Source organism: Artemia sp. Qi Xiang Cuo, chromosome 15 (genome assembly GCF_049724085.1).
Source record: "Artemia sp. Qi Xiang Cuo chromosome 15, ASM4972408v1, whole genome shotgun sequence".
In the NCBI taxonomy this organism is placed as follows: Eukaryota; Metazoa; Arthropoda; class Branchiopoda; order Anostraca; family Artemiidae; genus Artemia; species Artemia sp. Qi Xiang Cuo.
The window spans coordinates 52889905-52917721 of NC_142808.1; the positions used below are offsets into that span (position 1 = coordinate 52889905).

Genomic DNA, 27817 nt, shown 5'->3' on the forward strand with positions numbered 1-27817 from the left:
ATCGTCTTTATGAAATGATTTTAAATAATTTTGAATGCAGTTTCCTGATTACTATTTCTTACATTATTCGTAGTCAAGAATTTTATTTTCAAATTGAATAGAACTATAGAACGCATTCACTACTATACAGCTTCAGCCTTCAGTGGGATTTTGAAGTTGATAGCCGACAGATTCTTTCTACAGCTGAATTAAGTTTCAGAATTTTTTTTCTTTTGCTGTTTTTAGATAAGATTTTCTTAATGTTTAATACTCAATTGCTGAAAGCCTGATAGATTAAAGAAAATATGATCTTCTTTCTGAAAATTCTCCCCCTTCCCAAAAAAAAACCTTCTATTGAGTCAAAATTTAGCTATAGACTAAGCTATGTACAAGGTTGGGGAATTACAGATTGAAACGGAAGTTACCCCAAAAATATGATTCATAAAAAATTGTAAATTATTGCTTATAAGGGGGGGGGATAGGGGGCTATCATTTTTTAATGATAATACCTCATTTTTTTTATTGAAAGCAGGGATGCCAGAAAAGACAATTATTTTTTTCATTTAAAGTGGAGACAGAAGAAAATGATATCAAATTCCCTGGGAAACCATTGAAATATTTTGAGAGACCCAGGGCCCCCCATTGGGACTTGTTCATAGTCTTGGTTATTTTGCGATTTCTCATAGGCTACTGGCGTAATTTGGCTTTTGTGTGTGCTCCCTTTTAAGTAGATTCTTTGGATCTTATTTAATGCCACGGCGAAACTATGACTCAGTTTTCCAATAATTTGTGTTATATATTAATAATTTATAAATTTTTGTTTTTGTAATTGTACCCATTTACTCATACATTAAATTTTTTTTTTTCAAGGATCCCTAAGCTGTTTAAAATTATTTCTCATGTTTTTTTTAAACTTATATTTAACTTGTTAATTATTAATTAAATGATTTTTGTAATTTAAATCTGAGACGGTATCCTATCAAGGTTGTATCCAGAGGGGGGGGGGAGGTATTACATTTAAATGATAATATCTCGTTTTTTTTTATTGAAAGCAGGGATGCCAAAAATTTGAAAAGTTGACAAAAATTAACAAGATTTTTGTGAGTTATACTTGATACAGCACTTGTATAGTTTTATCGTCCAAAGGCAAAGGGACACATGCGTCCAACCCGTTTTTTTTTTTTTTTATTGATGAAACGAGTTTACTTCGAAAACATTCATTCATAAGTACCAGGCAGATTCACACTAAAACGAATTGGTGTGACGAAAGCGATATCCACATCCCCACCTAACGTAGCGCTCGAGTGACAATGGCGCCCTTGGTCCAGTGCCCAAATAACATTAAAAGGCCAGGTCAAAATAAAAGCTTTCAAATTGGGGGTTCAAGCAGGAGTCTTTGACAGTCTTATGACCTCAGGGTACTAGGTGTTGCAACGTTCAGTGGTTTAAAAAATTTGATCACCCCACAAATGATGACCAAAAATATGCACAAACGTAACAAATGTAACATTTGGAATATTATAACACTTTTTTCAAAGCTTTGAAAAAAAGCAAAAAAGGCTAAATACCCCTAGCTATGCTTGAAAGCTATTTTAAAAAGAAACTCTTTGGAGATTTCCATGGATATGACCATAGCAGAAGCTTTGAGCCTGGGTAGGGATCAAAGAGCAGTCTTTGAGTATTTTGACCACAGGAAACCTATTGTTGCGACTTTCTTAAATTTGGTAATTTTTGTGAGCATTTGGAAATCAAAGCTTAAACTCAATAACTGATACTATGTGTCCTAACATTTTGCTTGGATTAAAAGTGACGAACTATGAAGAAAATCTCAACATCTTCCAGGAGCTACTTCAGTCTGTATATTATTTCATTTAATTACATTTAAAACGGATGAGCTTTTCATTTTTAACCTAAGAAAATAGCTGGCACTTCATTTTTCTTCATACCGAATAAACCATTAAGTGTTTTTTGTTTCAGTGTAATTGAAGTGTTCTCATGTGAAGTGTTCATGATGTATTTTCAATTTGATAAATTTACTCCTTTTAGATGCAGTTTATAATTTAACTGATATTAGGTATTTATGAGTTTATAATTCGGAATGAATACCCAAAAGAAAAAATGAATAATATCCAAAAGAGCAGCCAAAAGCAATAAAAAAAGCAGCAGTTCAGCCTAAGCCTACATGACATGTATTCTATAAAGAAGCCAAAAAAACTTTAAAATGTATTTTTTTCTAAATTGTTATTAAAAACCAGTTTTCAATACAAGGAAGCCATTTTAGGAATCCAAAACAGCAAAAAAACAATCAATATCAAAGTCGCCCATTTCAAATGTTTTAAAGGTGACAAAACAGATAGAGGCAAAGGGCATTATGAAAAAATTAAGCTTCAAGTTCAAACTTATATTCAAAGTTTTTACCCTGATAACTGACGAATTTTGTGATACGGTATTTGAAGTTTTGTATGCAGTAATTCGCGATGAAAAAAAACTACTAATTTTGATAATTATTTATGTTAAGAATACTTAGCTAATAGATATTTAAACTAGTATGCAAGGGTTCTGAAACGCCACAGCCATTTCGTTTCTACGAGATTTCTACTTCTCTTGATGAATGACGCAGAAGACCCGTTTCCAGCCAGCGACTTGTGAATTTTTGAACTCATGAATAGGCTCGAATCTGTTGTAAATTTAAGCTGTGATTTGAGAAAGACTGATGAAAACATTAATGTTTGCGGTCAACATTGATCGCGCCGGCGGTGCGCCGCCGACATATAACCGGCAGCGCAGTGGTGGCGCGTTGTTTTTGGCCCCGCCGCCGCCGGTCTTCCCTCATCGGCGCGGCGCCGGGGTTTAATTATTGTTGCTGAAGAATATTTTTGGAAGTTGCCGAGAAGGACCTGAGGTGATGACTGGTATTAATGACTGGCAGAATAAATTGCGAAACTACTCAAGCTCAAATCTTGAAACCGTTTCTCTTTGAACTGTTTCTAAACTACAAAACTATATTTTTTGTTTTTAGATGGCGTGTGTCACAGACAATTTAAAATTCATTTCAGGGGTTGGCTGCAGCCACTAAAATCACTTTTTGTCACTTTTTCTTTGAGATTGTTTTAAGAAAAGAAATTTTAAGAGAAGAAACTTTGAGATTCTTTTGAAAGTTTTAGGAGAAGAACAGTGCTGTCTTAGAAAAAGTAAAAGTTTTTTAGCAAAATTAATTTTTTTTTTGCCTGATTGACACGTCGACAGTGGGCAAACCTGCATCAGATCCCCCTAATCCATATTATGAGGCTACAACATAAGGCTATAGGATAAAGATCTCCCTTAGCCATAACATAAATTTCCCCTGAGCAATAACATTAGGTTCATGAAATCCCCTTGAGCCATAACATAAGGTTCATGAGATCCCCCTGAGCCATAACATAAGGCTATAGGATAAGTCTTTTTCAGAGAAGTAAAGGCTCCCAAGGACTTTGCTATGTGGGCGGAGATTTCTTTTCGCGATCCACCAATTGGTGTTGTAATATAGCATAGACATTTTGCGTTTCTTGATGTTTTCTTTTGGCTCAGCACTAAGGTTAACCTCACTCTGGATCAGATTGGCTGAGAGCTATTACTTCAGTTTTAGGGCACTTGATGGCAAGTCTAATGCGCTCTGAGGCCTCGGAAACATCATCAGTTATGCCTTATAAACCATGAATGTTTGATTCCAGTGTAGCAATGTCGTCTTTGGGGCAGGGTGGGGTTAAATGAATTCTCCTAAAGTTGTGACCTATGTAGATCTATGTACATCAGAAGAAGAACAAATATCTTATTTGGAACGATCTTGTTGAACGAACAAATATCTTATTGCGAACGATATGTAAAGCAATTTAGAATTTGAGAGGGGATTTTTCTGCCACAATGCGAAGCAAATAAGAATATGAGAGGTGTGAAACGGTAATGTCTCTCTAAAAGCTCCGAATGAACTGATGCATCAACAAACAAATCGCGTCTTGGAACTCTTATTTATGCCCAGGGCTTTCAACCTTCAGGGGGTCTCTAATCTCAGTCAGCAAACAATGAAAAATATTAAAGGGGTGGGAGGGGGATCGGTTTATCTCAATGTTGTGATCTATATAGATAGTTTTTTTCACATAGAAAAATGAACAAATATCTTATCACGAACAGTCCTTTTTTTTAGTAATTGAAGTTTTTTTGGAAGAACAGGTAGCTAAGTCTTTGAACTAAATTAGAACGCTTGAATCCTCACTAATGACAGTTATAAGTTTACGAACATGCTGCTCCTGGACAGAAATTCATGTCTTTTGAATAGATATCCAGTTTCTATGCTTGTTAGGTTATGGCAAAGCAAAAAATCAATGCTAGAAAAGGTGCCCTTGAAAACCTTTATGACTTCCTGGCGCTGCAGGTAATATTTGAGCTATGCTCCTATGGTAGAATATTCCAGAAGACTCCTCTTAAACACCAAAGACTCCTCTTCTCTTCATTCTTTTTTTTTGTCGTACTCACCCTTTGGCTCCTCAATTTGATTTGTTCGGGAATATTTGTAGGAGCTAATATATGAGCTAAGTCCCTAGGTGTATAAATTATTATTGTAATTTTTCTGCCGAAATGTGAAGCAATTAAGAATCTGAGATGTATCAAAGGTTAATGTCTTTATCTAAAAGCTCCGAATCAACTGATGTATCAATAAACAAATTGCCTTTTGAAATTCCTCCTATTTATGCTTAAGGCTATCGACCTTCAGATCTGTAGTTTTAGTCAGCAGACGATTTATGAAATATATTAATTAATATATTAATTATATTATATTAAATACATTAAAAATATATCATAAATTATATAAAGTATTATATAAATATTATATATTTTATGTAAAATATAATATAATTATTATATTAATTGATATATTAATGGGGATGGGACGGGGAAACGAATTTTACCAAAATGGTGACAAATCTAGATCGCGTTTCAGCCTAAAGTTGAAAAAAACGTTTGGAGAAAAATCGCCATTTAACTCTGATTCAGGAATGGTAGCTATTATTACGGTTAATTTTAAAAGTAAAGCTTACTGGGAAAACAAATTTATGGTGATTTGAAAAAAGGCCAGATACCACTTGAAAATGGCGGCAGATCGAAATGAAAAGGGCACCATTGAAATCAGCATGGTCAAAAACCTTGAATCGTAGTATTGCCGTTTTTCACCTTGAACAACAAGGAAAATTACTTTTTGGTATGAGTAGCACTGATAGGCCTCTCTTTTGCGCCTCCCTTTTTTTCTTTTCTTATATGTATATAAAAATACCAGCTCTAACAAAAATTCCCATAAGTGTATTCCGTAGTAAACTTTTTCTATTAAGATGAATCGAAATAATATCTATTATTCCTGAATTAATTAACGGGAAGAGTTATTGCTGTTTTTTTAGGCTCAGTTGATAGCTAGTGACCGTCAAGAACGTGAACGTCAGGATTCTAAAAATGCTTTAGAGGAATACATTTACGACGCGAGGAATAGAGCCTCAGACGAGACAGACCTGGAACCGTACCTTAAGCCAAATGATAAACAAAGGCTCTTGTCCAAGCTTGAAGAGATGGAGAACTGGCTGTATGAAGATGGGGAGGATTGTCAGAAGTCTGTTTATGTCCAAAAAATTGAGGATCTACGTGTAAGTACTACCTCATTGTAATTGTATTTATTTAATAGTATTTATTAAATTTAATAATATTTATTAAATTTAATAATATTTATTAAATTTAATAATATTATTAAATTGTATATAATAATATTTCAGTCTGAAAAGAAAAAAAATTTAGATATGTAACTATGAAATAACCTTTCAGTTAAATGTATATATACTATAATGTGCGAACATAATACGAACGCAACGATTAAATATTCGATTTCGTCTACAAAGAATGACTGGATATTCGATTAAATATAAAAATAACAATAACTATTTCCTGTTGCTTTTAGCATCAGTCTTTGTAGGTGTACATGTGTTTGATACTTGAGGGGGGGGGGTAGTTTAGGGGGTCAAAATTGGTAAAGAGAAGTATCTCGAGGCCCCTACTTTCAAATTTTCTGGAGAGGGGCGAGGGTGGTATCGACCAATATTGGGGAGGTGTTCCAATATACAGGCACCTGCCTGTGTGCATTTCTTTCGATCCTCTAGACATGGCTACTATGCAACTCAATCCTCGTTGAACTCAACCCCGTTCAACTCAGCCTCCATTCAGCTTAACGGAAGCAATAACGGAAATGGAATCAAATAACTGGAAAAACTGAGCTGATAAAAAATCAAACACAAATAGTTGCTTATTTTGTCGCGTTTGTCTTTTGAGGAAATGAGTTCGGAATATTTGAACCTGACCTCTTTTTGGAGGATGACTGTCCTTTGAGGTTGCGAAGAAAAAGAGGGGGTCAAAAAGGGAGAAATTGGGGAGAAGGGTTTGTCCTCAGTTGGTTCGGGATTTTTCTACCTGTCGCTCACCAGCCACGTACCACATTTACTCTTGGAATAAATTGGGAATTATGCAGTCTCACTTTCAGTTACGTTTATTGTAGTTCCAATCCAGGGTAGTTAGTTATTGATCTGTAGTGCTTACTCAATGAAAAAAAAAAAAAACTTAATGAGATGATCTTTGTGGGCTGGATTGTGAGTTCCCAACATTTAGAGTTCATGTTACTCGTAAAATGGGCCACTTTGCGACTAGCCTACAGCTTCAGCTTGCATCGAAAGGCATATTACCTTAAATGCTTCCCTTTTGAGCATTCAACAGATTGAACTAGCCTATAACTTTACCTTACATTTCTATTAGTGTAATTCATTAGTCTTAGACTTGTCTATTTACCGAGACCTGTCTATTTCGATTTCGTCGTTATATTAAAAAAAGTTGATTGTTCTTCAAATGAGACATTTTGTATTAGTGGTTAATATGTCTTTATTAAACGAAAAGAGGAGGTTAAGATACTTAACCTCTTGACCTTAAGAGGAGGTTAAGGTCAGAATTAGTATTAACCAGATTAACTAATTAAGATGCCAGATTGAAATAAGCAAATTAATTATCGTGCCTTCAAGTAGTACACCTTCAATATTTACCCATCCCATTTTTTTTTAAATATTACATTTTTAAATAATGTGACTTTTCAGTATTCTTTCTTTTTTAATTATATTTACATATAATTTTTCCTTTTTCTATATATTCTTTATTCTGAATATTGTATTCCAAGTAACAATTGTATGTATTCTCTAATTATAACTAACTATAATTAATTCTGAATATTATAATGTAAATATTGAAAATTAAAGTTTTTCTTCTACTTTTCCTCTTTACCTATCTCGATATTTTTAAACCATCATTTTTAAATAGTGAGATTTCTTTTCAGTATGTTTTCCTTTTTATTTACATTCAATTATAATTTTTTAGTTTCCCTCAATATTCTTTATTCTAACAATTATATTATTATAACTAGTTATAATTAACACCAAATATTATAATCTAAATATCGAAAATCTAAACATGCTTCTAAAACGACCAAGAATTACTCAGAGTTAATCAGGAAATCTGTCATGTACAGGGCGTTATCAAATTGTTGTATATTCTTATAAACTAAATGACTGATGAATAAATGAAAAATGAATTATGATTTATTTAGACTTTTTCTTATAAGTTTGATCCATGTTTGTTTAACAAATAGGAAAATGGTTCTCTTTTCAACAATTTTCAATGTATTTTTTTTAGTCTAAACAATAGATAAGGCAAATTTCAAAAATGTACTTTGTGAGCTGATTAAAGCTGACTATTAGTTATCGAATGATACAAAAATTGTCATCTAAACGTTCAAGCCTGCAAAAAAATGAAATGGTGCTAAAAGAAGTGGAGTAAAAGTGGCACAAGGAATTTATACCTTGTGGCACAAAGGATATATACAGCTCTACTTTGATGACTTTCTGTTGAAGGTTTAAGCTGTTGTAACTTTCACATCGCAATTTAACTTGTTTTTGGATTCCAATAATATAAGTTTTTTTTTCAATTTTCGCACATATTTCAATCAATTTTCTGCAGTTGGTAGATCTGCTTCTAGAAGTTTTGAAAACTCTCACTCTCCCTCTAGGCGTGGCCACCCTTTAGATGGCCACACCTACCTGTGCCCAAGAAAGTTACACAAGTTTATGATGTGTTGGCCTCAGGCCAACCTAACCTAACTTTGATTTGAATCTCTCTGGCGCATACTAGAAATTTGTGTCGATACTTGATGTACTAGAAGTGAAAATCTGGCCTTTACTCTAAGGATTCTGTAATTCGGGCTCAACATGAAACCAGTTTCAGGCTTTGGTCCTAAAATTTCTGGTTCTAGGAGAATATGAGAATACTGTGCTATTTTGAGTTTTTACTACCCCTTTGTGGCGGATCTCTCTGGCGCAAACAAGAAATGCCTTCCTAAATCTAGAAACGTGTATTTCAATTAAAAATTAGAGTACCAATCGCAAAAAAAAAAAAAAAAAAAAAAAAAAAAAAAAAAAAAAAATCGCAACTGCCAGGGAATGTAAGGCAGAAGTTTAAAACTCTTAAAACCACTTTTCTCCTTAATTTTCTCCAGTACCTAGTTTATATTTTTTCTATGCAGAATTTTTTTTTTTTAATCTTAACATTTTATTGGCTTGCACTAAACTTAAACTTCCTATTGAATTATTAGATTTACAATTTATAATACTAAATACTCTGCTCTGCTAAGTTCTTTTAATAACAATATCAAATCAAATAAATTATTTATTGCAAACAAAATTAGGCCCAAATATGGTATCTTTAAGTAAATCAACAAGTTATTAAAAATATTATAATAATTCAAATAGGGTCATCCTAACAAAAATTTGTCAACGAGATAACAATACGATAGAAACTAGTAGTAGTTGCGGTGATAGTAGCAAATATTAAAACGCTGCATTGCAAGATTGAGATTAAATGTTATCTGGGTTATACCCAGGATGTTTATTTGGGGAGGGGGGTATTTTTGTTGGAGGGGCAGGGTTAAAAAAACATTACGCAATGCAACAAAATTAGTTCACATGTATTTTATTACTGTTGTACGAGTCGGACGAAAATTGGGGGAGGGGGTCAAAATCGATACGATTATTATTTATTGTTAGTACCAGGGGACTCGATTAAACCAGATTTTTTAAAATATATTTCGGAAAATAATATTCGCTCCCTGAATACGACTCTGAATGATTACGTTAAATGATAAAATAGTTTTAAATAATTTAAATAATTAAAAATGAATATTAAAAATAATAAATGGGGTTAATCTGTTTGTTTCTTGCGATTCACAACTTAATCACTTGCATTTTTTTTAAATTATTAAATTAGATAATTAAATCATTTAATTCAATAATTAAAGAGTTAAATAGCTTTTAATAATTTAAATAATTAAATATAAATACTAAAAAATAAAATTAGACATAATAAATGAGGTTAGCCTCTTTGCTTCTTTCCCAACTTTAATCTCTTGCAACTTATCCTCATTTGACTGAGGTATAACATTAACTACAACTAATACCTAATAAGCTAATCTAAGAACATCTAATACCTAATAAGTTTTAGCCTCTTATTTCTTGCCATGTCCTGTTTAATCCCTTGCACTTTATCCCGAGCGTCCATCAATTCCGATATTCTTTCTGTCTCATCATTTTTCTGATATCATCATTTTCTGATATCATCATTTTCTGATTTTCATCATTTTCTGATATCATCATTTTCTGATTTTCATCATTTTCTGATATCATCATTTTTGTTCAATATAAAATCAATTTCTTTCATTTTGCCATGATCTAAATTCTTTGGTGAACTGTTTGGCGTATCATTGGGGATTTTCCAATTTCTTTTGGAGATTTTCCAACTTCTTTTGGCAATTTTCCAGCCTCTTTATCGGGGTAAAGTTCTCTTTTTGCTTGTCTTATCAATATTGTGCCATGTTCTTTAAGATTATGGGCAATTTTAAAGTAAGGTGAATTATCATCATTATAAAGCATGCAATTATCAACTATTAAATGAAAATCAGTTGACAAATCAGATAAAGTTCGATATTGATGATCTTCCAACCTTTTTCTCATCGTTGAAAAGTCCATCGGTTTCACAATAACTTCATAATAATCAGGTACCTCTCGATGATACCTTTTGGAGGAGAGTGGTGGAATACGATATCAGAAATTGAATTACGTACATTTTGATTGCATTTCTGGTTTACGGTGTGTTTACGTTTCTTGTTTCTGGTGTGATTCTGGTTACTCCTTTGGTGCCTTTAAATAAATTGATTTCTGGATTTTTTTTTGTGTCTGTATAGTTGCTGTCTCTGATCCAAGATGGAAAAATGTATGTTCGTATTGTTTATTGAGCATAGCATTTTGCTTTGGATTGGTTTCCAGGGGGTTCTCACTGGTGGGTGGTTGTTCCTCATTTCCTTACTTGTAGTGTTTCTTTTGGAGGGGAGGGGGATTTCTTTTTTTTTTGGATTTCCGGATTATTTTATTTGTCTGTATAGTTGTTGTCTCTGATCCAAGATGGAAAAATGTATGTTCGTATTGTTTATTGAGCATAGCATTTTGATTTGGCTTGGTTTCCTGGGGGGTATTCAGTGGTTGGTGTTTTTTTGTCATTTCCTTACTTTTAGTGTTATTTTTGGAGGGGGGCCCTTATTTTGTTCTGTCTCTTCGTATTCCCGGCCTTGCATCCTTACAGGGGGAAAATAATGATGTATTTGTCTTTTATATTTTAAATTTGCTGTTAAATTAATTGTTGAATAAGATCTAATTTATTTTGTCAAAAATTTACTTTTCACAATTTTTTGGGGGTAATTTATTCAGTTTTGGTAATTCCAAAAAAAGTCAATTTTATTTTTATTCTTTACTTGATTTTAGAAACTTGGAGACCCTCCCAAAGATCGCAAGCGTGAATCTGAGTTGCGTCCAAAGGTAATTGAAGAATTTTGTGCTGGCCTACAAAAGGGACGGAAATTTGTCGACAGTTTTGCCAGTGGCGATGACAAATATAGCCATATAGATGCGGCTGAAATACAGAAAGTTGAAAAAGCCCTCCAAGAAAATCAGGGTTGGCTGGACCACAAAATTGGCGCTGTCACCAGATTAGCCAAAACTGATGATGTTCCCGCCGACCTTAGGAGTAGCGTCTTTACAGCTGAAACACAGGCATGTGTTTTTTTTAATATTTGTTTTATTGATTTTTTATTTATTTTATTAATTAATTGATTATTAATTTATGTTTTTCATTTATTAACTGCGCCCTCTGATTTATTTTAATAAAAATATAATTAATGAATGCAGCGAGGGTGACTTTCAATGAAACATTATTTTTGTGGTCTTTGGGTTATCAAAAAGATTTATCTGTGAAAAATTTCTGAATTACCAAGTCTGAAAAGTCCAAAAAATGGTGTTTCCCACCAGTGCAAATTATTCACTCAGGCATACATATTGAATTTGCATGTAATATCTATTTATGCAATGCGTAACAAACGTAACTTGGCATCTGTCCAAAAGTTTAAGAGATTGTAGGAGTGTATGCTACATCAGTGTCCATCCAGTGTACGTCCAGTGGGTGGAATTCCTTCTTTCCCATGCTTAGTCCCCCCTTCCAAAGCTATCAAGGGAAAACTGAAAAATGATGGACCAGAAATAAATCTTTTTCTAGCTATGGTCCAACCCCCAGAAAAACCTTCTGCATCCTCTTTTCGACTGCCCCCCCCCTCCGATTTTAGTACGTCTCTGGAGACATAAGATTGATACTATCAAGATGATGAAAAGTACGGTAGAATCGCCTATATTCAGTAGCACCGATTCACAGAAAATGCGGGGGGGGGGGATATGTTCTTTTCAAAATTCTGGGAGGGGTTGGGGCTTTTTTTTCAATTTTTTCTTTAAAAAGACCAAAAATGCTTTTTTTAAATGAAAATAAAGAAAAGTATATTTTTCAATATCTAGAGGGGGCAATAATTCCCACTGTATCCCCTCCCCCCTCAGTGGACGCCGCTGCCTATATTATGCGAAAATCACCAAGCAAGAGATACAAACTTGTGGTAATCGGTCTTTTGAGGAATGTCGATTATATTGGACTACAGTTTTAATTATACCTGTAGATTATTATTAAACTACAGTTATTATTGTTATTATATAGCCTACGGTTATTATATATTATATATACAGTTATCTACCGACAATTATTATTATAATTATACTTTATTACCGCTTTGCAGTTAAGAACATTTTCTGATTTTGGGACAAGGTTCAAAAATTAGCGCAGTAGGTTTTAGAGTTTTGCAGTGAGAGAAGGGGGCGATACCTAAACTCTTGTTTGCAATGATTTTTGTTCGTTTCAAGCTTGATTTGCATATTCAATTTAAGTTTTACGCGTTTTAAGATTTATCTATTCCTTTACACTATGACATACTGTATGTTTGTTTGCTGTGATTGTTTATTTAATTTCTGTTCGTTTTGGGTTTCATTTATGCTTCAATAGCTAAATATTTTGTTCGTTTTAAGCTTTATTTGCATATTCAATTTAAGCTTTACTCGTTTAAGATTGACTTATTTATTTATATTAGTACTTGTCGTGTTTTGGGTTTCGTTTATCCTTGCTAGTCCTTATGAGTTTTAATTCTTAATATTTATTTGTATCTGCTGATCTGAAGTTTAATATTGCCTTTACGTTTCTTTGAAAAGTAGAGGGCTTATTACCCTCAAGTTACAACTCTTCCTCGGGTTTCAGGGGGGTGGGTGGGTGTTATGTTGACCCCGAAGTTTAGTCATCTGATCGTCGTAATGTTTCAAACAAAATGGCTATCTCATATTTTTGATCGGATGCATTTGGGGAAACAGGGGGGGGGGGGTATGTGCCTGCCAATATCTTTTGACGAATCTTAAAAAGTAAATAGAAATTTCAATTTCCAATCAAATGAGCCACCTCTGATGTTCATACGATCACCCCTTACATAAAACCTTATTTTCCCCCGCTGCATAACTTGCAACACTTCTCCCATGCTCTGGGGGGGTTGTTGACCCCTCAGTTTTTGGTACTTGTTCTTTAATCTATTTTGAAACAATCGCTATGTCAAAATTTTGATCTGATGCATTTGGGGAAAGGGGGCCTTGGGGGGGGGGCTAGTTGCCCTCCGATCTTTTTTGACTCTTAAAAAGGGCAATAAAATCCGATTGAGTATCGAACGAGCCTCCTCCGAAATTTATACTACCACCCCTTCCATAAAAATCTTATATCCCCTTGGGGCATATTTTACAATACTTTCCCCCAGGTTCTGGTGGGCTGTGTTATCCCTGGAGTCTTTTTTATATGATCTTGGTCTATTTGAACAAAATGGCTATATAAAAAATTCGATCGGACGCATTTGGGGGAAAAAGAGTTGGCGGAGAGGGGGGCTATTTGCTATTGGATCACTTTTGACTTTAAAAAAAGGAATTGGAACTTTCAATTTTTAATCATTTGAGTCCCGTCCGAGGCTTTTACGACCAATTCTTCCTTAAAAACTTTATATGCACCCAGGGCATAAGTTACAACCCTTCCCCCGGGCTCTTGGGGGGGGGGGTTACGTTTATCCAGAAGTTGTTTATCTGATCGTTAGACTATTTCAAGCAAACTGGGAATCTCAAAATCTTTATCGGATGCATTTAGGGAAAAGAGGGTTTGTGTGTATGTGGGGGGGGGGGGGGTTAATGCCCTCCGATCTCTTTTGACTCATAAAAAGGTAACTACTATTTTCATTTTTCAGTCAGATGAGCCACCTCTGAAGTTTATACGACCTCCCCTTGCATAAAAAACTTTATGCCCCTGGAGCATAACTTAAAACACTTGCTTTCGGGCCCCAGGGGTTTGTTTCGACCCCGAAGTTTTTATTATATGATGTTTGAACTATTTTTAACAAAATGGCTATCTGAAAAATTTTATCGGATGGGTTTGGAGAAAAAGGGTGTGGGGGTCAGGGCTAGTTGCCCTCTGATCTCTTTTGACCTTCAAAAAATGAGCTAGAACTTCTAAATTTCCAATCAAATGAGCCCTCTCTGAAGTTTATACGTGCATCCCTTCTATAAGAACCATATATTCCCCAGGGAATAACTTACAACACTTACCCCCGGGCCCCGGGAGGGGGGGGGGTGTCGACCCTGGAGTTTTTGTTATACTATCTTTGAACTATTTTTAAAAAAATGGCTATCTAAAAATTTTTATCGGATATATTTTGGGGAAAAGGGGCGTGGAGAGGAGGCTTGTTGCCCTCCCATCACTTTTAACTCTTAAAAAGGGCTCTAGAACTTCCGATTTCCAATCGAATGAGCCCCCTCTGAAGTTAATATGACTATCCCTTTCATGTGAAGTGCCCCTAGGGAAAAAAATTAAATAAATAAAACATTGGAGTCGTGTGGCCTTTACTATAGGCAACGCTATTGCGTTGCCTTTGCCATAGTATTTGGCTTTTGGGAAATACACAAATCCTTTTTTTGAAGGAGGTTACGGGGGAGAATCTTTCCAAGGAGGAATGTTTTTGAGGGAAGGGATTTTCTATGGAGGGGAAGCTGGATTTCCCGGCATTATTTAAAGAACGATGAGATATTAAATGAAAAAGCAAGTTTTTCGACAGAAAGTGGCGCAACATTGAGATTAAAAAAACACAGAAATTATTACGATTATGAGGAGGGTTGCTCTCTCCTTAATACCCCGCTCTTTGCGCTAAAATTCGACCTCTTGTCGCAATTCTTTAAGAGTGACTCTTGAAACACAAGAGTCGTTTAATCAGAATCAGAACCTTTTTTAAAAGTACTAAAAACTTTATCGTGAAGGGTGGGGTATTGAGGGGGTGTAACCCTTCTCATATCCGTAATAGTTTCTGTTCGTTTTAAATTCTAATGTTGCTCCGGTTTTTTTCCCCATTTAATCAAGAGAAAGGCTTCATAGGATGTTCCTGTGAACGCAATAAATATCAAGTAGAATTTATCCTGGGTTAGCCCCTAAGTCCCTGGATAAGTAATGGAAATCTCCTCTGGGTTTTGTTTGTTAGTTAAAATAATTGATAGCCGACTCTTGAGCTGGGAAGAAAATTTTTAAGCTGGGAAATTAAATCTATTCTCTTTCACCGCTTCAGTATACAGCCCCATATGAAGGTTTGTGTTTTGTTGCGAAGGATGTGCTTTTTTGGTTTACTAATAAATTAGCTACGGTTGTGATAACCCAGAACAGAGAGACACTTGATTCAGAGGTTAAAAGGTTAAGTATTTTAAAACACACGTGAGGTTAAGTTAGAGGTTAAGTATTTCAAAACTCATGTGAGGTTAAACTAGAGGTTAAGAGGTTAAGTATTTCAAAACACATGTGAGGTGAAGTTAGTGGTTAAGACGTTAAGTAATTCAAAACACATGTGACATTGTTAGAGGTTAAGAGGCTAAATTAGAGGTTAAGTATTTCAAAACACATATGAGATTAAGTTAGAGGTTAAGTAGAGGTTAAGTATTTCAAAAACACATATGAGGTTAAGTTAGAGGTTAAGTATTTCAAAACACATGTGAGGTTAAGTTAGAAGTTAAGACGTTAAGTATTTCAAACACATGTGAGGTTAAGTATTTCATAACATATGTGACGTTAAGTTAGAAGTTAAGTATTTCAAAAGACATGTATATTGTCAGTGGCAGTCCATAGGTCGACGCTTCGAATCTAAATGTTTCGAAATTGTTCACTACAAAACTTCTTAGGATTTAAGGGGGTATCCGTCCCCAAACTAAGAATTTTCTTCCACATTGGCGCCCACTTGGTCAGGGACCTATGATTTTAAGTTTCAAGTCTTACTTAAAACAAAGAAAAAAGCTCCACTATTATTTATGCAGTATCGACTAAAACAGTATGTACTAGATTTTAAATTACTTAGTAAGAAAAAGTGCTCTCTATTATTTTGTTGTTGTTGCTGCTGTTATGAATAATTTATCGCACTGTTTGAAATACAGACCACCTCCAGAACAGCATAAATGACGCTCTTGTCTTTAGAAGGATTAGGGGGTAGTAGCCCTACCCCTGTTATTGATAATTTCTTTTCTTTGAGCTTGACTTGATCCATTCATTTTAATTCATATTTTGTTTCATTTATTTACCCGTAGCAGTATCTAATATCTGCAATAATCTTATGATTATTCTTTTCAAAATCTGCTCGCTTTGCGCTTCGTTTATTCTTCACAAGGATTTCTGTTTGTCTTAGACGCTTTTTCTTATCAATACTTTCTTTCAGATGAGTGTTATGTAAGCTCCTGATTAACTATAAAGGAAAAAGAAAAAAAGAAAGAGAAAAGCTAGTCAGTGTTTTTCAATTCCATACTTTCTAAGTTTCTATATGGGACCTTAGTTACTTGATTCACGTACAGCTGTAAAGATAACCAATCCATTTAACGGTTTTGAAAGTCATTTTAGCGCCACCTTGGTGTCGAACTGTTCTATTATTTGTCGTCTAAAAACTCACCATGGTTTAATTTAAAATTTAATTTTGGGCGTGGTGTTTCTCTATTCGACTTTTTTCATGTGATTCACGAAACAGGGCGTGTCTCAATTTATTTATGTAATTTATATAATTGTTTTTGTCTTTCTTCTGGCAAAAAATATAAAATTCTACATTTTTGCAGATAGGAGCCTTGAAATCACTACAGTAGGGTTTTCTGTCACGCTGAATCTGATGGTGTGATTTTCATTAAGATTTTAATTTTCTAAGGGGATGTTTACCCTTTTTTCGAAAAACAGGCAATTTTTCGCAAGCTCGTACCCTTTAATCAGTAGGACTAAACTTAATGAAACTTTTTTAAATTTAAATTATTAGATATTGTTAAATTTAACTAAACCTAGTTTAAACTATACTGTTGAATGTCCAACTCTTGTAAACTTTCCAATTCGTGTCTCAATTTATTTATATAATTTGTATAATTATTATTTATATAATTATTAGTCGAAGAATTTATACATGTGAAACTGATAGCCTAGCAAATACCCATACTAGTTTTTATAATATCTATACTAACGCTAATAAAAACCTTACTTATGCTAATAAATATTAATCAAATGCCACAATAAAGCAATACAGAACATTAAGAATACTAATTATACTGTTGAAGGATATTTAGTAACACTTATTAAATCAAAATAGAATATTTTGATTTAAAATCTTATTTGGATCTCCCTCATACGCTTGTAAGCTCAGTACAAAATGACATAAGAAACAATATGCATAGGGAAGAAATCTTCCTTAATTTGGAGTATGATTTCGTACTGAACTAGACGAACTAATGCGTACTGAATACGAACTGAATACGTGCTGAATGCGAACTAATACGTCGTACTGAACTAGGCGAGCTAATACGTACTGAATACGAACTGATTCGTCGTACTGAACTAGACAAACTAATGCGTACTGAATACGTGCTAATATGTACTGAATACGAACCAATACGTCGTACCGAACTAGACGTATTAGGAGATTTAGAAACTCAGTTACCAGGGCTGGGAAACATTGAATGATGTAATCTAGAATGAGTTCCGTTACTAGTCTCTGATCTCCACTGGTGGGATGCTCTTCTTAACGCCATGACAATTTCAGATATTTATATTTGTAAATAATAGAAACCAAATAATAAAAAATATGACATATTAATGACGAATGACAGATTGCCCAAGATTGTGCTTTTCGGCCATCCATCTCGGCGGAATGAAACGAAGGGGGGGGGAGGTTATGATAGGAAGTTGATAATTCATGGGGGGGGGGATTTAAGCTTTGAATAGGTTGGTGTGAAGGAGGAGCGTACTTGTCTATCTTGGGCCCAGATAGCATAGTGGCGCACTGGGCTGTTAGTAGTCGTATTTGTAGCAGTATGTAAAAACCCCTCTTCAATTTGGCTTGTGGTTCACTCAAAGCGTCCCTCAATTTGGTTTGGGTTCACTTTTCTTTGACTCGAGGTGTTGAGAACACAGTTCCAATGATTTGGGTATGATTTTAAGCCATTTCAGGATTTTTTTAATTAGTTTTTCAGTGCCCCACCAGTTATGACCAAGAAAAGGAGTCACTTAACTGCTCCCTATGTGAAAAAGTGATTTTCCTTATTATTCTAGAACAAGTAACTGTCCTTGAGGCCTAAAGGCCAGTCATTATTATTATTTTTTAAATTAAACAGGAATGCCCTATAAATCTCGGCTTTTAAGCTTGAGAATAACCTGGAATAACCTGGAGGGATAACGAAAGTGAATAACAATCTTGAAATTGGGGTGAGAGAGGGAGCTAAAAAAAAAACTTCTCTTCCATTTCATCTCAAAACTTTTCATTTCTAATGAATGTAAACGCAAATCCAACAAATTTCCTAAAGTTATGCTTAATAAACCCTATATATTTTATTTTGTAATCTTATAAAAGGGTGTTCTAAGATTTAAAATATATTTTTATGGGATTCAATAACAAATCTAATATATTAGTTAATTATTTAAATAAAATACATATTATATTTTTCCATAAGTAGAATACAATTCGAGCCATTGATTACCTGTTTTGAGCTGAAATCCAAATTTATCTTATAAACAATCAAGAAAGCTTTAAAAAAAACATTTTATGTGCAATCATTATGTTGAATATTTTTTTTATGTTTTTATATTCCTCTTATTTTTTTGCAGAATTTCTACTCCCTATTGAACCCAATTATGAATAAACCGAAGCCCAAGCCCAAAGTAGAAACAACACCTCAAGAGCCACCAGCACCATCTGGAACAGAACCACAGCAAAATGCCGAAGAAGCCCCACAGGCCGGAAAAATGGAAGTAGACTAGATACTATTTTTTGATAGAATTTATTTATACAAGTATTGTTCTCTTGAAGTTAATCTCTAGTATCATAAATGATGATGCTAATGTCCTCTGGTGTATCCTTTTGTATGGATTAATGAGCAATTAGATGTTTCTGTTTTCTTAAAAGTCACTTTGGGATTTAGACTAAACATTCCGCTTTAGTATATTTGTTATAGCCCAAGTTATTAATTGTGTCATCAGTATTAGGGTAGGTATTCGCTTCTCGCACAATACTTTGTTTTATTTAATTTAACTCGATATAGCAAAATAAAGAAAAGGGATGGGAAACTAGTTTAAAATTAGTCTTTATTGAAAATAGGTAACTAAATTATATTAATTTGACGTGCCTACTTATGCTTAATAACATAGCCAAATGACAATTGAAAAGGATCCTTATATCAGGTTAGGTGCAACTAGCCTTAGCTCGGTTTGGATTAAATTAGGTAAAGTTGGCGCGTCAACTTACCCTAAATTGACCACTCCTTACTGCTATAGTCTTTAATATCCCCTTTAATGACATAATTTTTAATTTAAAAATGCTTACAATTTATGGATGACTCTCGACTTAACATAGTATTCCCTGACACTCGATACAAAGCTACAAACATTGATACTCAGCAGTATTGTATTGGCGGATCGACAATCTAGATAAACCCGGTACAAAATCACAAACAGTGATACCCACAAGTAATGTATCGGTGACTCGATACACGAGTTTTTACCCTTGTCCGGAATTTGGCCATTCCCGAAATGTGATTACCTATCCTAGGCCTGGTCCGTGCGAACAGGGCAATTGAGTTGGTAGATTTATTGAATGTATATTAATAGTCATTTTGCCCAACTTGTCTCGGGCATTGTGTATAATGCCCAGTGTTGTTCAGGTTATGATAGCATTTCGATTTTTTTGTCTATATTGCAAGGGTATTAATCTAATGACAAATTAATTACTTGGCCTATAACATACATAATCATAACATGTTATGCTACAAAAATATGCACCTAAAAATTTACTATGAGGAAAAAGGGCGTGGTTAAAAGTTGTTTGATAAAAACTTTGTGTTTTTTTAGTGATCTTCAATGGTCAACCTCATCAGGGATGCACGCAGAGGGATGTCTCAAGACTCAGGACCCTATTTCCTTGTTATCCTAATCTCTTTAATTTCTAGGCAATATTTATTAAAATTATCAAATAAAATTTGTTTTTTATTATTTAACCCCCTCCCCTTTGAAATATTTTCACCCCTTCCCTGCCCCAAGAAATTTCCTCGTTACATACCTAAACCCCATTTATTCCTATTATTAGTTTTCTAGGGGAATAAGGTTTACTAGTTTGGAAATTTTTAAAATATTTTAGCTTTTCCTTTCATCGTTCTGAAAATTTGAGAAAATAGTTTTTTTTGAAAGGGGGTGTTAAGTGTTTTAGCTTTATCCTAATTGTAATCAGTATTTTTAGCACACTAAAAGTGTTACAATTTTTAGTTCTGAATTTTTCGATTCTCGATGTTTGGGTTCAGAATTCAAGGTCAACGCACTTGCAAACATTTTAATCTGAAACTTATCAACAGTAACCACAGGCCTCAATGGAAAATATTTTAGTGGGACTTGAAAAGATAGAGGAAGTGTACGGAAGCTAAAGAAAATACTAAGAGACTTGAGACTTTATGGCGGAAGGGCCACCATATCCCCCCCCCTCCCTTTGTGCAAACGCCTGACCAACCCTCCCTCTTGGTAAAATATAAGGTGCATCTCTTCTGTCGTTCATTAGCTTATATCCGTTATGCACGTTGAAATCTAAAATGGGCACTAATTGGAAGATAATTGCTTGTTTCTTCACTTTGTAAATTTCAAGTTACTTGAATAAATTTAGAGATTTTTGAGCAGCACTATTTTTTGTCTATTAGAATTTCTAGGAAACTTTGTTAGAATTTCTTGAAAATTAGCTCTCCCTAGAAATTTCTAGGGATAGCTAATTCAATTAAAAAAAAGAAGGAAAGCAGGAATCACAAATTAACTGTGGAACTATTTATACAACTTCTTGTGACTCAAAAAGGATTTTATTGGCTTAGAATTTCAGACAATGGAACCAATCATGTAGGATTAATTTTTATGAATCATTTACGAAAAATGCACTCTAAATGCTGATACTATTACTTTTACTCCTGACACTACTACTACTATTACAGGGTCGGCCGCAGTCACTTTTTGTCACTTTTTTTGGGACCCGTCACTTTTTGTCACTATTTCTGTCATTTTGTTACTAAAGTCGCTTTTTTTGACGTTTCGGACCTAATTGTTTTTGGTTAAACAGTTTGTTATAGTTGAATGTCTTCATTCAACTATAAAAAAGGTAAAATTCATAAAAAAGGTAAGTCTTTTTTTGATAGTTTGGACTGTATTTCAAGACGCACAATGTATATGGCTGTAATAAACGTGGTTAGTAGGTGTGTGTGTTAAGATCTAGGTTTTTGCAGATAAGATGATAGATTGAATTAGTTCTACCGTACCATAACTGCCTATGGTTCTTTTCAGGCCCTTGGTTTACTTAGCATCCTTTCTTGCCTGGCTGCTTAGCAAATTGACAGTTCGGCCGAGATTCCTTCTGTATGTTTTTAGTGTTAGCCAGTTTCTTTGACTTTAGACCATTTCCTGCAAAAGGCATGTATGCCCACAGGTCTGAGGACGTCAAAATGTAAGATTAAATTCGTGTTTTCATTGGTTTTGTCAGTTTGTATTTGTATTAGCTTTATATGTTTTCGAATTCTATCCTAAAACCCATTCTTATACCAGTTCTTATACCAATAATGGGCAAGACAAAATTTTTGGAGAGCTGGCTCAGTAGGGAAGATGGTGCTGGGCATAAATTGAAAGAGTGGTGCACAAAAGGGAGTGACAGCTCGTTCTATTGTAAAGTTTGCAAAAAAACACTCAGCTGCCAGAAAGGGTTCCAGTCCCTTCTTCAACATGCAGGTGCACAAGATCACAAAAAGAAAGCTTCTGTTTTGTTAAACCAGCTGCATTAGCTCCAACCGGATGCCACCCAAACTCACAGAGTGACGATAGCGTACCATAAAAGAATCTGGAAATGCTCCGCGAGCGAGATGCAGCGTCAAGGGCGGAGATAGTTTGGCTTTTAAAGAGTATTATTCTTTTGCTGCAGCTTCGTGTGATCATATTGCCGAGGTGTTCTGAACAATGTTCCCTGATGCTGTACCAGAAGGCTTGTCGTTAAATGCTAAAAAAATGACATGCTTGTTGACGGAGGCTATTTATCCGTACTTTTGAGGAATTTTTGTTGAAGACATCCAGAAATCTGACTTTGTGCTGGAATATGATGAAACAACGAACAATGGTGCTGTAGAGGAGCTCCAAATAAGAGTTTGATACTGGTCAAAAGAGCGGAAACAAGTGGCTAGTTGGCATTTTCGGACATATTATATGGGACATGCAACCAGTGAAGGTCCAGAAAATCCTGCAGAGTATTGAAGATGCAGAACTTTCATTTGAGAGATGGCTGATGCTTGCAAGTGATGGCCCAGTGTCAAAAAGAAAGTGTGGCCCATCATAGACTCAGAAAAGAGAAAAAGGTATTCAAAAGGCCTATTGAATATGGGAACCTGCAATATTCATGCAGTGCATAATGCATTCCTGAAAGGGCTGCAAGAACTCGGGGAGGAGTGCTCTGATATGATCATCGCTATTTGCCACTTTTTCACGGGATGGCCAACTCGTTCTGACGATTTCAACCAGTGCGGAAAAGCAAAAAATAGCGGCCATAGAGTCAGACATTGTACGAAAAAAAAAGAGATGGTTAAGCAGAAGGAAATAGGCGATACCCTTCTGAGAGAGGCAGGGGAACGGTTGAAGAAAGCTGTGGAAGAGAAGGACTTCCTGAACATTGGTCTTGCTCAAAGTATGCTGGAAGCAGCATTTAAAGCTCGCTCCAAAGAAAGGGAAAGGGTAGATGATGCTGAATCAATTGAAGTACTTGCTCTGAAGAGAAAATCCAAACTAATTGATCGCCTTTCGAAAAAGTCAAAGAAGTGATGACATAATATCCAGTGGTTGCTTATACCTAGTCGTGGCGGACGCTTGTTATTCAATAAATCAGTTTTCGTTCCTAGTGCCGTAATCGAAAACGTACATTTACCGAAGTTATCGTTTGTATAAGTAAATAAAATCACTTGAATAAAAAAAAATAAGGATTTCAGCCTTTCTGTCCGTAACTTCTCGGGCTCTCATAGGCCTGTGATGATCTTATGGTAATAATTTTAATCCTTGTAATCCATCTGACTATGCTCTGATGGCTTCTGATTAGTCACTTTTTGTCACTTTTTTGATGTCCTCAAGTAACTAAAGTCACTTTTCGTGCACCTCGTCGTGGCCGACCCCTGCTATTACTTTTACTGCTTCTAAGTGCAAGGGTATTCTTGCGGAATTTTAAGGAAATTTTAAGGAGGGCGTTATGCTAAAATCCCAAGAAATTGTGTTCATGCAGTTTATCAGTGTCACAGGCGTGGCGTATTTCTAGGGATAGCTGTGGTACTACTGCTTTTACTAATTCCTAGGTTACAAGGTTGAAACTTTCATTAAGTCTCAAGGAGGACATTGAACTAAAGCAAAACCCATTGTGTGCAGGTCACCAATAGAGCCTATTAGGAATATCTCAGGAAAGGGTTACAATACTCTAGTGGAAGCTTTCAGTGTATATTGAGGGGTACATGTGCATAATATTTGTATTGCTGCTAACACCACCAATGCTAGTACTACTTCTACTACCTCTGCTAAGTAGTCTCAGGTTACACAGATGAAACTTGTTGAAGTAAATCAAAACACTGTGTGTATGCATGTTATCAAAAGCGTGTATGAGCAATATCTCAAGAACGGTTTAAAATACTAAGGTGAAACTTTCTGAGTATGTTGAGAGGAGGAGGATTGAACTGAAGCTTTATCAGTATTTATACTGATGAAAAACATACTGAATGATTTAAAAATACTGAATGACATGTTCATTTTTCTACTGCTTTGAAATTTTACGAAACAGGGAGACGAGAGGACCATCTAGGTTTTAAAAAGACGGCCTTTACTCTAAAAGGTATGTCTTGTTTAAATTTAACTTAATGGTAGTTTCAGTGAAGTTCAGTGGTGTTAATTTACGGAAATTTAGGTGGGGTAAGGGGGTGTGGTTTTTAAATCTAGGGGGCAAACTTGTCATTTTTCCTATAAAAATACCCCAAAAAAGACCTTTTTCAACGTAAATACTGATGAAAAGGTCATTTTCAAAATTTATACGGAAAGGGGGAACCTAGGTGGCACATGCACCTCCCCCCAATTGACACAACTTTTGAAATATAAGCTCTATCAGGTATAGTAAGAAACTACCTTTTATTTTAAAAGGTAGGCTTTATGTAGCTTCCCTTTCTAGCAACTGCTTAAGGAATAATAGGAGTGGCTTGCGAGAAAACGTCACAGACATAAACCAATGAAATTAAAACAAACTTTTAAGCCAATGATTTTTGATGCGGTACTGAACGGACAACGATTTAGAGCGGCACTTTTTTCTTAGTGAATTTTGCTTGGGATAAACTAACGCGATTAATAAAAATGTAAAAGAGGATAAAGCAGAGACAAGAAAAGGAAAATGTAGAGGTCACAGGCGTAGTCCAATGCAATTAAAGGACTTTTAAGGCATAGAACTAAAGGATAAAAATTTTTTAGATTCACTGAATTATTTTTTGATGTGGCACTGAATGAAAAACGATTTAGAGTGGCATTTCTTCTTAGATGAATTTTGCGAGAGATAAACGAACGCCATTAATTAAAATCCAAAACAGACGAAGACTAATGAAACTAAAACACATTTTTCAGCCATAGAACCATAGGAAAATGGTTTTTGAGCAGCACTGAATTATTTTTTGATGCAGCACTGAATGAAAAATGATTTAGAGCAGCGCTTTTTTTCCTAGAAGAATTTCGCTAGAGATAAACTAACGCAATTGATTAAAATCCAAAACAGGCGAAGACCATTGAAATTAAAGCACATTTTTAAGCCATAGAACCATAGAAAAATGATTTTTGAGCAGCACCGAACGCTTTTTGAGGCGACACTGGAGGAAAAATGATCTAGAGCAGCACACTGTCTTTTAAAACAACTAGCTGGAGACCGATTAAAATGCAAAAAGAGGATGATCAGATGGACAATATATACGTCACAGCAGTAGATATACGTCATAACCATATACGTCACAGCCGTAGATATACGTCATAGCCATATGCGTGACAGCCGTAGAACCAGCGAAATTAAAGCACAGGCTGCCAGAGTACTGTTGGAAAATAATCCGTTTTTCTTTGGGATGGACTAGATTACCTTTATGTTAATTCATTAAAATGATAATAGTAAAAAATAAACCATCTGTCAGTGAAGATATTTTCCTTAATAATTTGTCGCTTATATTCCGCTTAGAAGTTCTTAAGGCCATTATTTTTTTCACTAAACTGTGTTATAATAGACTTATTGAAAATAGTTGGGTTTGCGGAACGATTTTCTCATGTATTTGACAAGAAACTAGTTTAATTTATAGATGTACCAAAATTTTTATAAATAACAAAATAAATATTGTCCAATCCGTACGAAGTTGATTGATAAAATGCCGTTTTTTTTGGCTTAATCATACTACTTATATCCGGGTATAAGAAGTACATACGATGGAGAGAAGATTGTTCTCCCCCCCCCCCTTCCAAGGTCAAGGTGTGTCCAAAATTTTTATAAATGGAAAAATAAATACCAAATAAAAAAAAAACAAAAAAACATTGTCCAATCCGTGCGAAGTTGATCGATAAAATTTCGTCTTTTTTTGCTTAATCATACTACCGATATCCGTGTATAAGAGGTAAGAACGATAGAGAGAAGATTGTTCTCCTGCCCCCTCCCCCAAGATCGAGGTGTGTCGAAAAGTTCGTATATTTCTGTTTCACTTGCCTGTTTTACCCGCGCCCGTTGATTTTGAATTGAAAATCAAGTCAATCAATTGTAAAAAGAAAAAACAAAGACAGATAGTCCAAGTAATTGAGAGGCAAATGTTTAAATGGCTGCACGGGTCTTTTTTTGGACAAAAAATAAAAATAAATAAGTACTCTCTATCTTCATAATACAATAAAGATAGCAGCGGACGTCACGTGACAAGAAAATAGAATACAATAAAACGTAATAAATGTAGAAACAGATTATCAGAACTTTACAAAGCATTTTCAATAAGGTGATCAGTGTGGTACTTTACGAAGTACAGAACAGAGGACGATACGTTTTGGTGCCTTTCGTGGTTTTAGGAGGACGTAACCCCTCCGTCGAGAAGGTTAAAAATTACACCGGCTACAGAGTCGGAGGGGCAAAATATATCGACGCGGGAGCCACATTTTATTACTGCTAAACGTATTCGTAGCTCGTAGCCAAAGTTCGTATCGTTAAACAAGGAATCGTGAATTTGTGTTAATGACAGTTTTGACTCCCTCCTGAAATACCAGTTATGTTTATATTTTTATACACAATTCATTACGATTATGAATTTCCTATGAAAACAAGGCTTGAATTTGTAAAACCATAGACAGCTTTATGATTTTGCTAGGAAAGCTTAGATGGCGCCAATAGCTTTTATTTTATTGAAGACGAAGTCAACTTTGGTAATTGGAGTGGATTGCGAAGATTTAAGAAAAATTAAACAAGTGGGTTTCATGGGCGGATATACAAAATAGAACATTTGAAAATGAAAAGTTTTCAGGCAGTTTGTTAGATGTTTTGGAAATTTTATCCAGGCAGTTGAAAGATGCCTGTAGAAAGTCTTTCTCCAATCGAAGGCTGAAGAAAGGCTTCAACTTTCTACTCGGCTTTGGAAATTTACCGCAATCGTGAGATCGCAAGGTAAATACTCGTTGAATTACTGAGGGGACAACCCCTTTCATATACGGAATAATTTCTGTTCGTTTTAAGTTTTAATGTCGCTCCTTACTTTCAGTTAAAAAAGCTTTTTTTTATTTAATACACAAAGGAACCTTCAGAAATTAGTTGACATTTTAGGTGTTACGTTTAAGGCGAAATTATTTTTGGTTGCGGGGGCAACACTTTGATTTTTGTGTTGTTATTTTTTCCTGTTTCGGTAACTTTAGTTTAATATAAACTTTCAAGTATCGGTTCATAGTAAAATTCGGTGATTGACTTGGGCTTGAATCTTTACACAGAAACGGGATAATTTAGTAGTAGGGATAACACTTTGATTTTCGTGTTATTTTTTTCTCTTTTACGATGATTTTAGTTAAATATAAGCTTTCAAGTACCACTTTATATTAAGATTAGGTGGTTGAGTTGGGCTTGAATCTTCCCACAAAAATAGGATAATTTGGTTGCGGGGCAACACTTTGATTTTTGTATTGTTTCTTTCCTGTATTGATGATTTAACTTTAATATAAACTTTCAAGTACCACTTCACCATCGCCTTATTGGTTACTGTTAAAGTACCGAGGGTTGTGAAAATAAAATCTGTTGTTTGAATGGGTTAATTGGCTGTTTGAATTTAATGTTCTGACGTGTTGTTGAATGGGCTTTTAGATATCCATGGAAAAAATCTGTTGTTTGAATGGGTTAATACGTTGTTTGAATTGAATGTGCTAATGGGTTGTTGAATGGGCTTTTAGGTATCATAAGCGCAATGCCGCTGCCTAAGTAAAGAACGATGTTGGCACAATGTATTTTTTTTTCTCCATACCCGGGCACTTCGTATCGAAGGAGTTGTCGTAGAAACTTCGAAAAGGGCTCATTCGATTGGAAATTGGAGTGGCTAGTGCCCTTTCTCATAGTCGAAAGTGATGGGAGGGCAACTAGCCCCCCCCCCCACACCCATCATTCCCCCACACACATCCAATCAAAATTTTGAGATAGCCATTTTGTTCTGAGTAGTTGATTTCCAGATAGAAAATA

General features: G+C 34.9%; 2 protein-coding genes across 4 annotated transcripts in view; one reads left to right on the forward strand and one right to left on the reverse strand.

Moving 5' to 3' along the window:
• LOC148943846 (heat shock 70 kDa protein 4-like) overlaps positions 1-20738 on the forward strand; it is a 31691-nt gene extending 10953 nt beyond the window's left edge. Inside the window, exons 3-5 of the mRNA XM_089101399.1 lie at positions 5406-5645; positions 10896-11183; positions 18682-20738. Of these exons, the coding sequence (XP_088957525.1) occupies positions 5406-5645; positions 10896-11183; positions 18682-18834 (681 nt within the window). The 3' untranslated portion in view covers positions 18835-20738. The remainder of the gene's footprint in view (positions 1-5405; positions 5646-10895; positions 11184-18681) is intronic.
• LOC148943845 (heat shock protein 105 kDa-like) overlaps positions 1-27817 on the reverse strand; it is a 221648-nt gene that overhangs the window by 86211 nt on the left and 107620 nt on the right. The window lies entirely within an intron of this gene.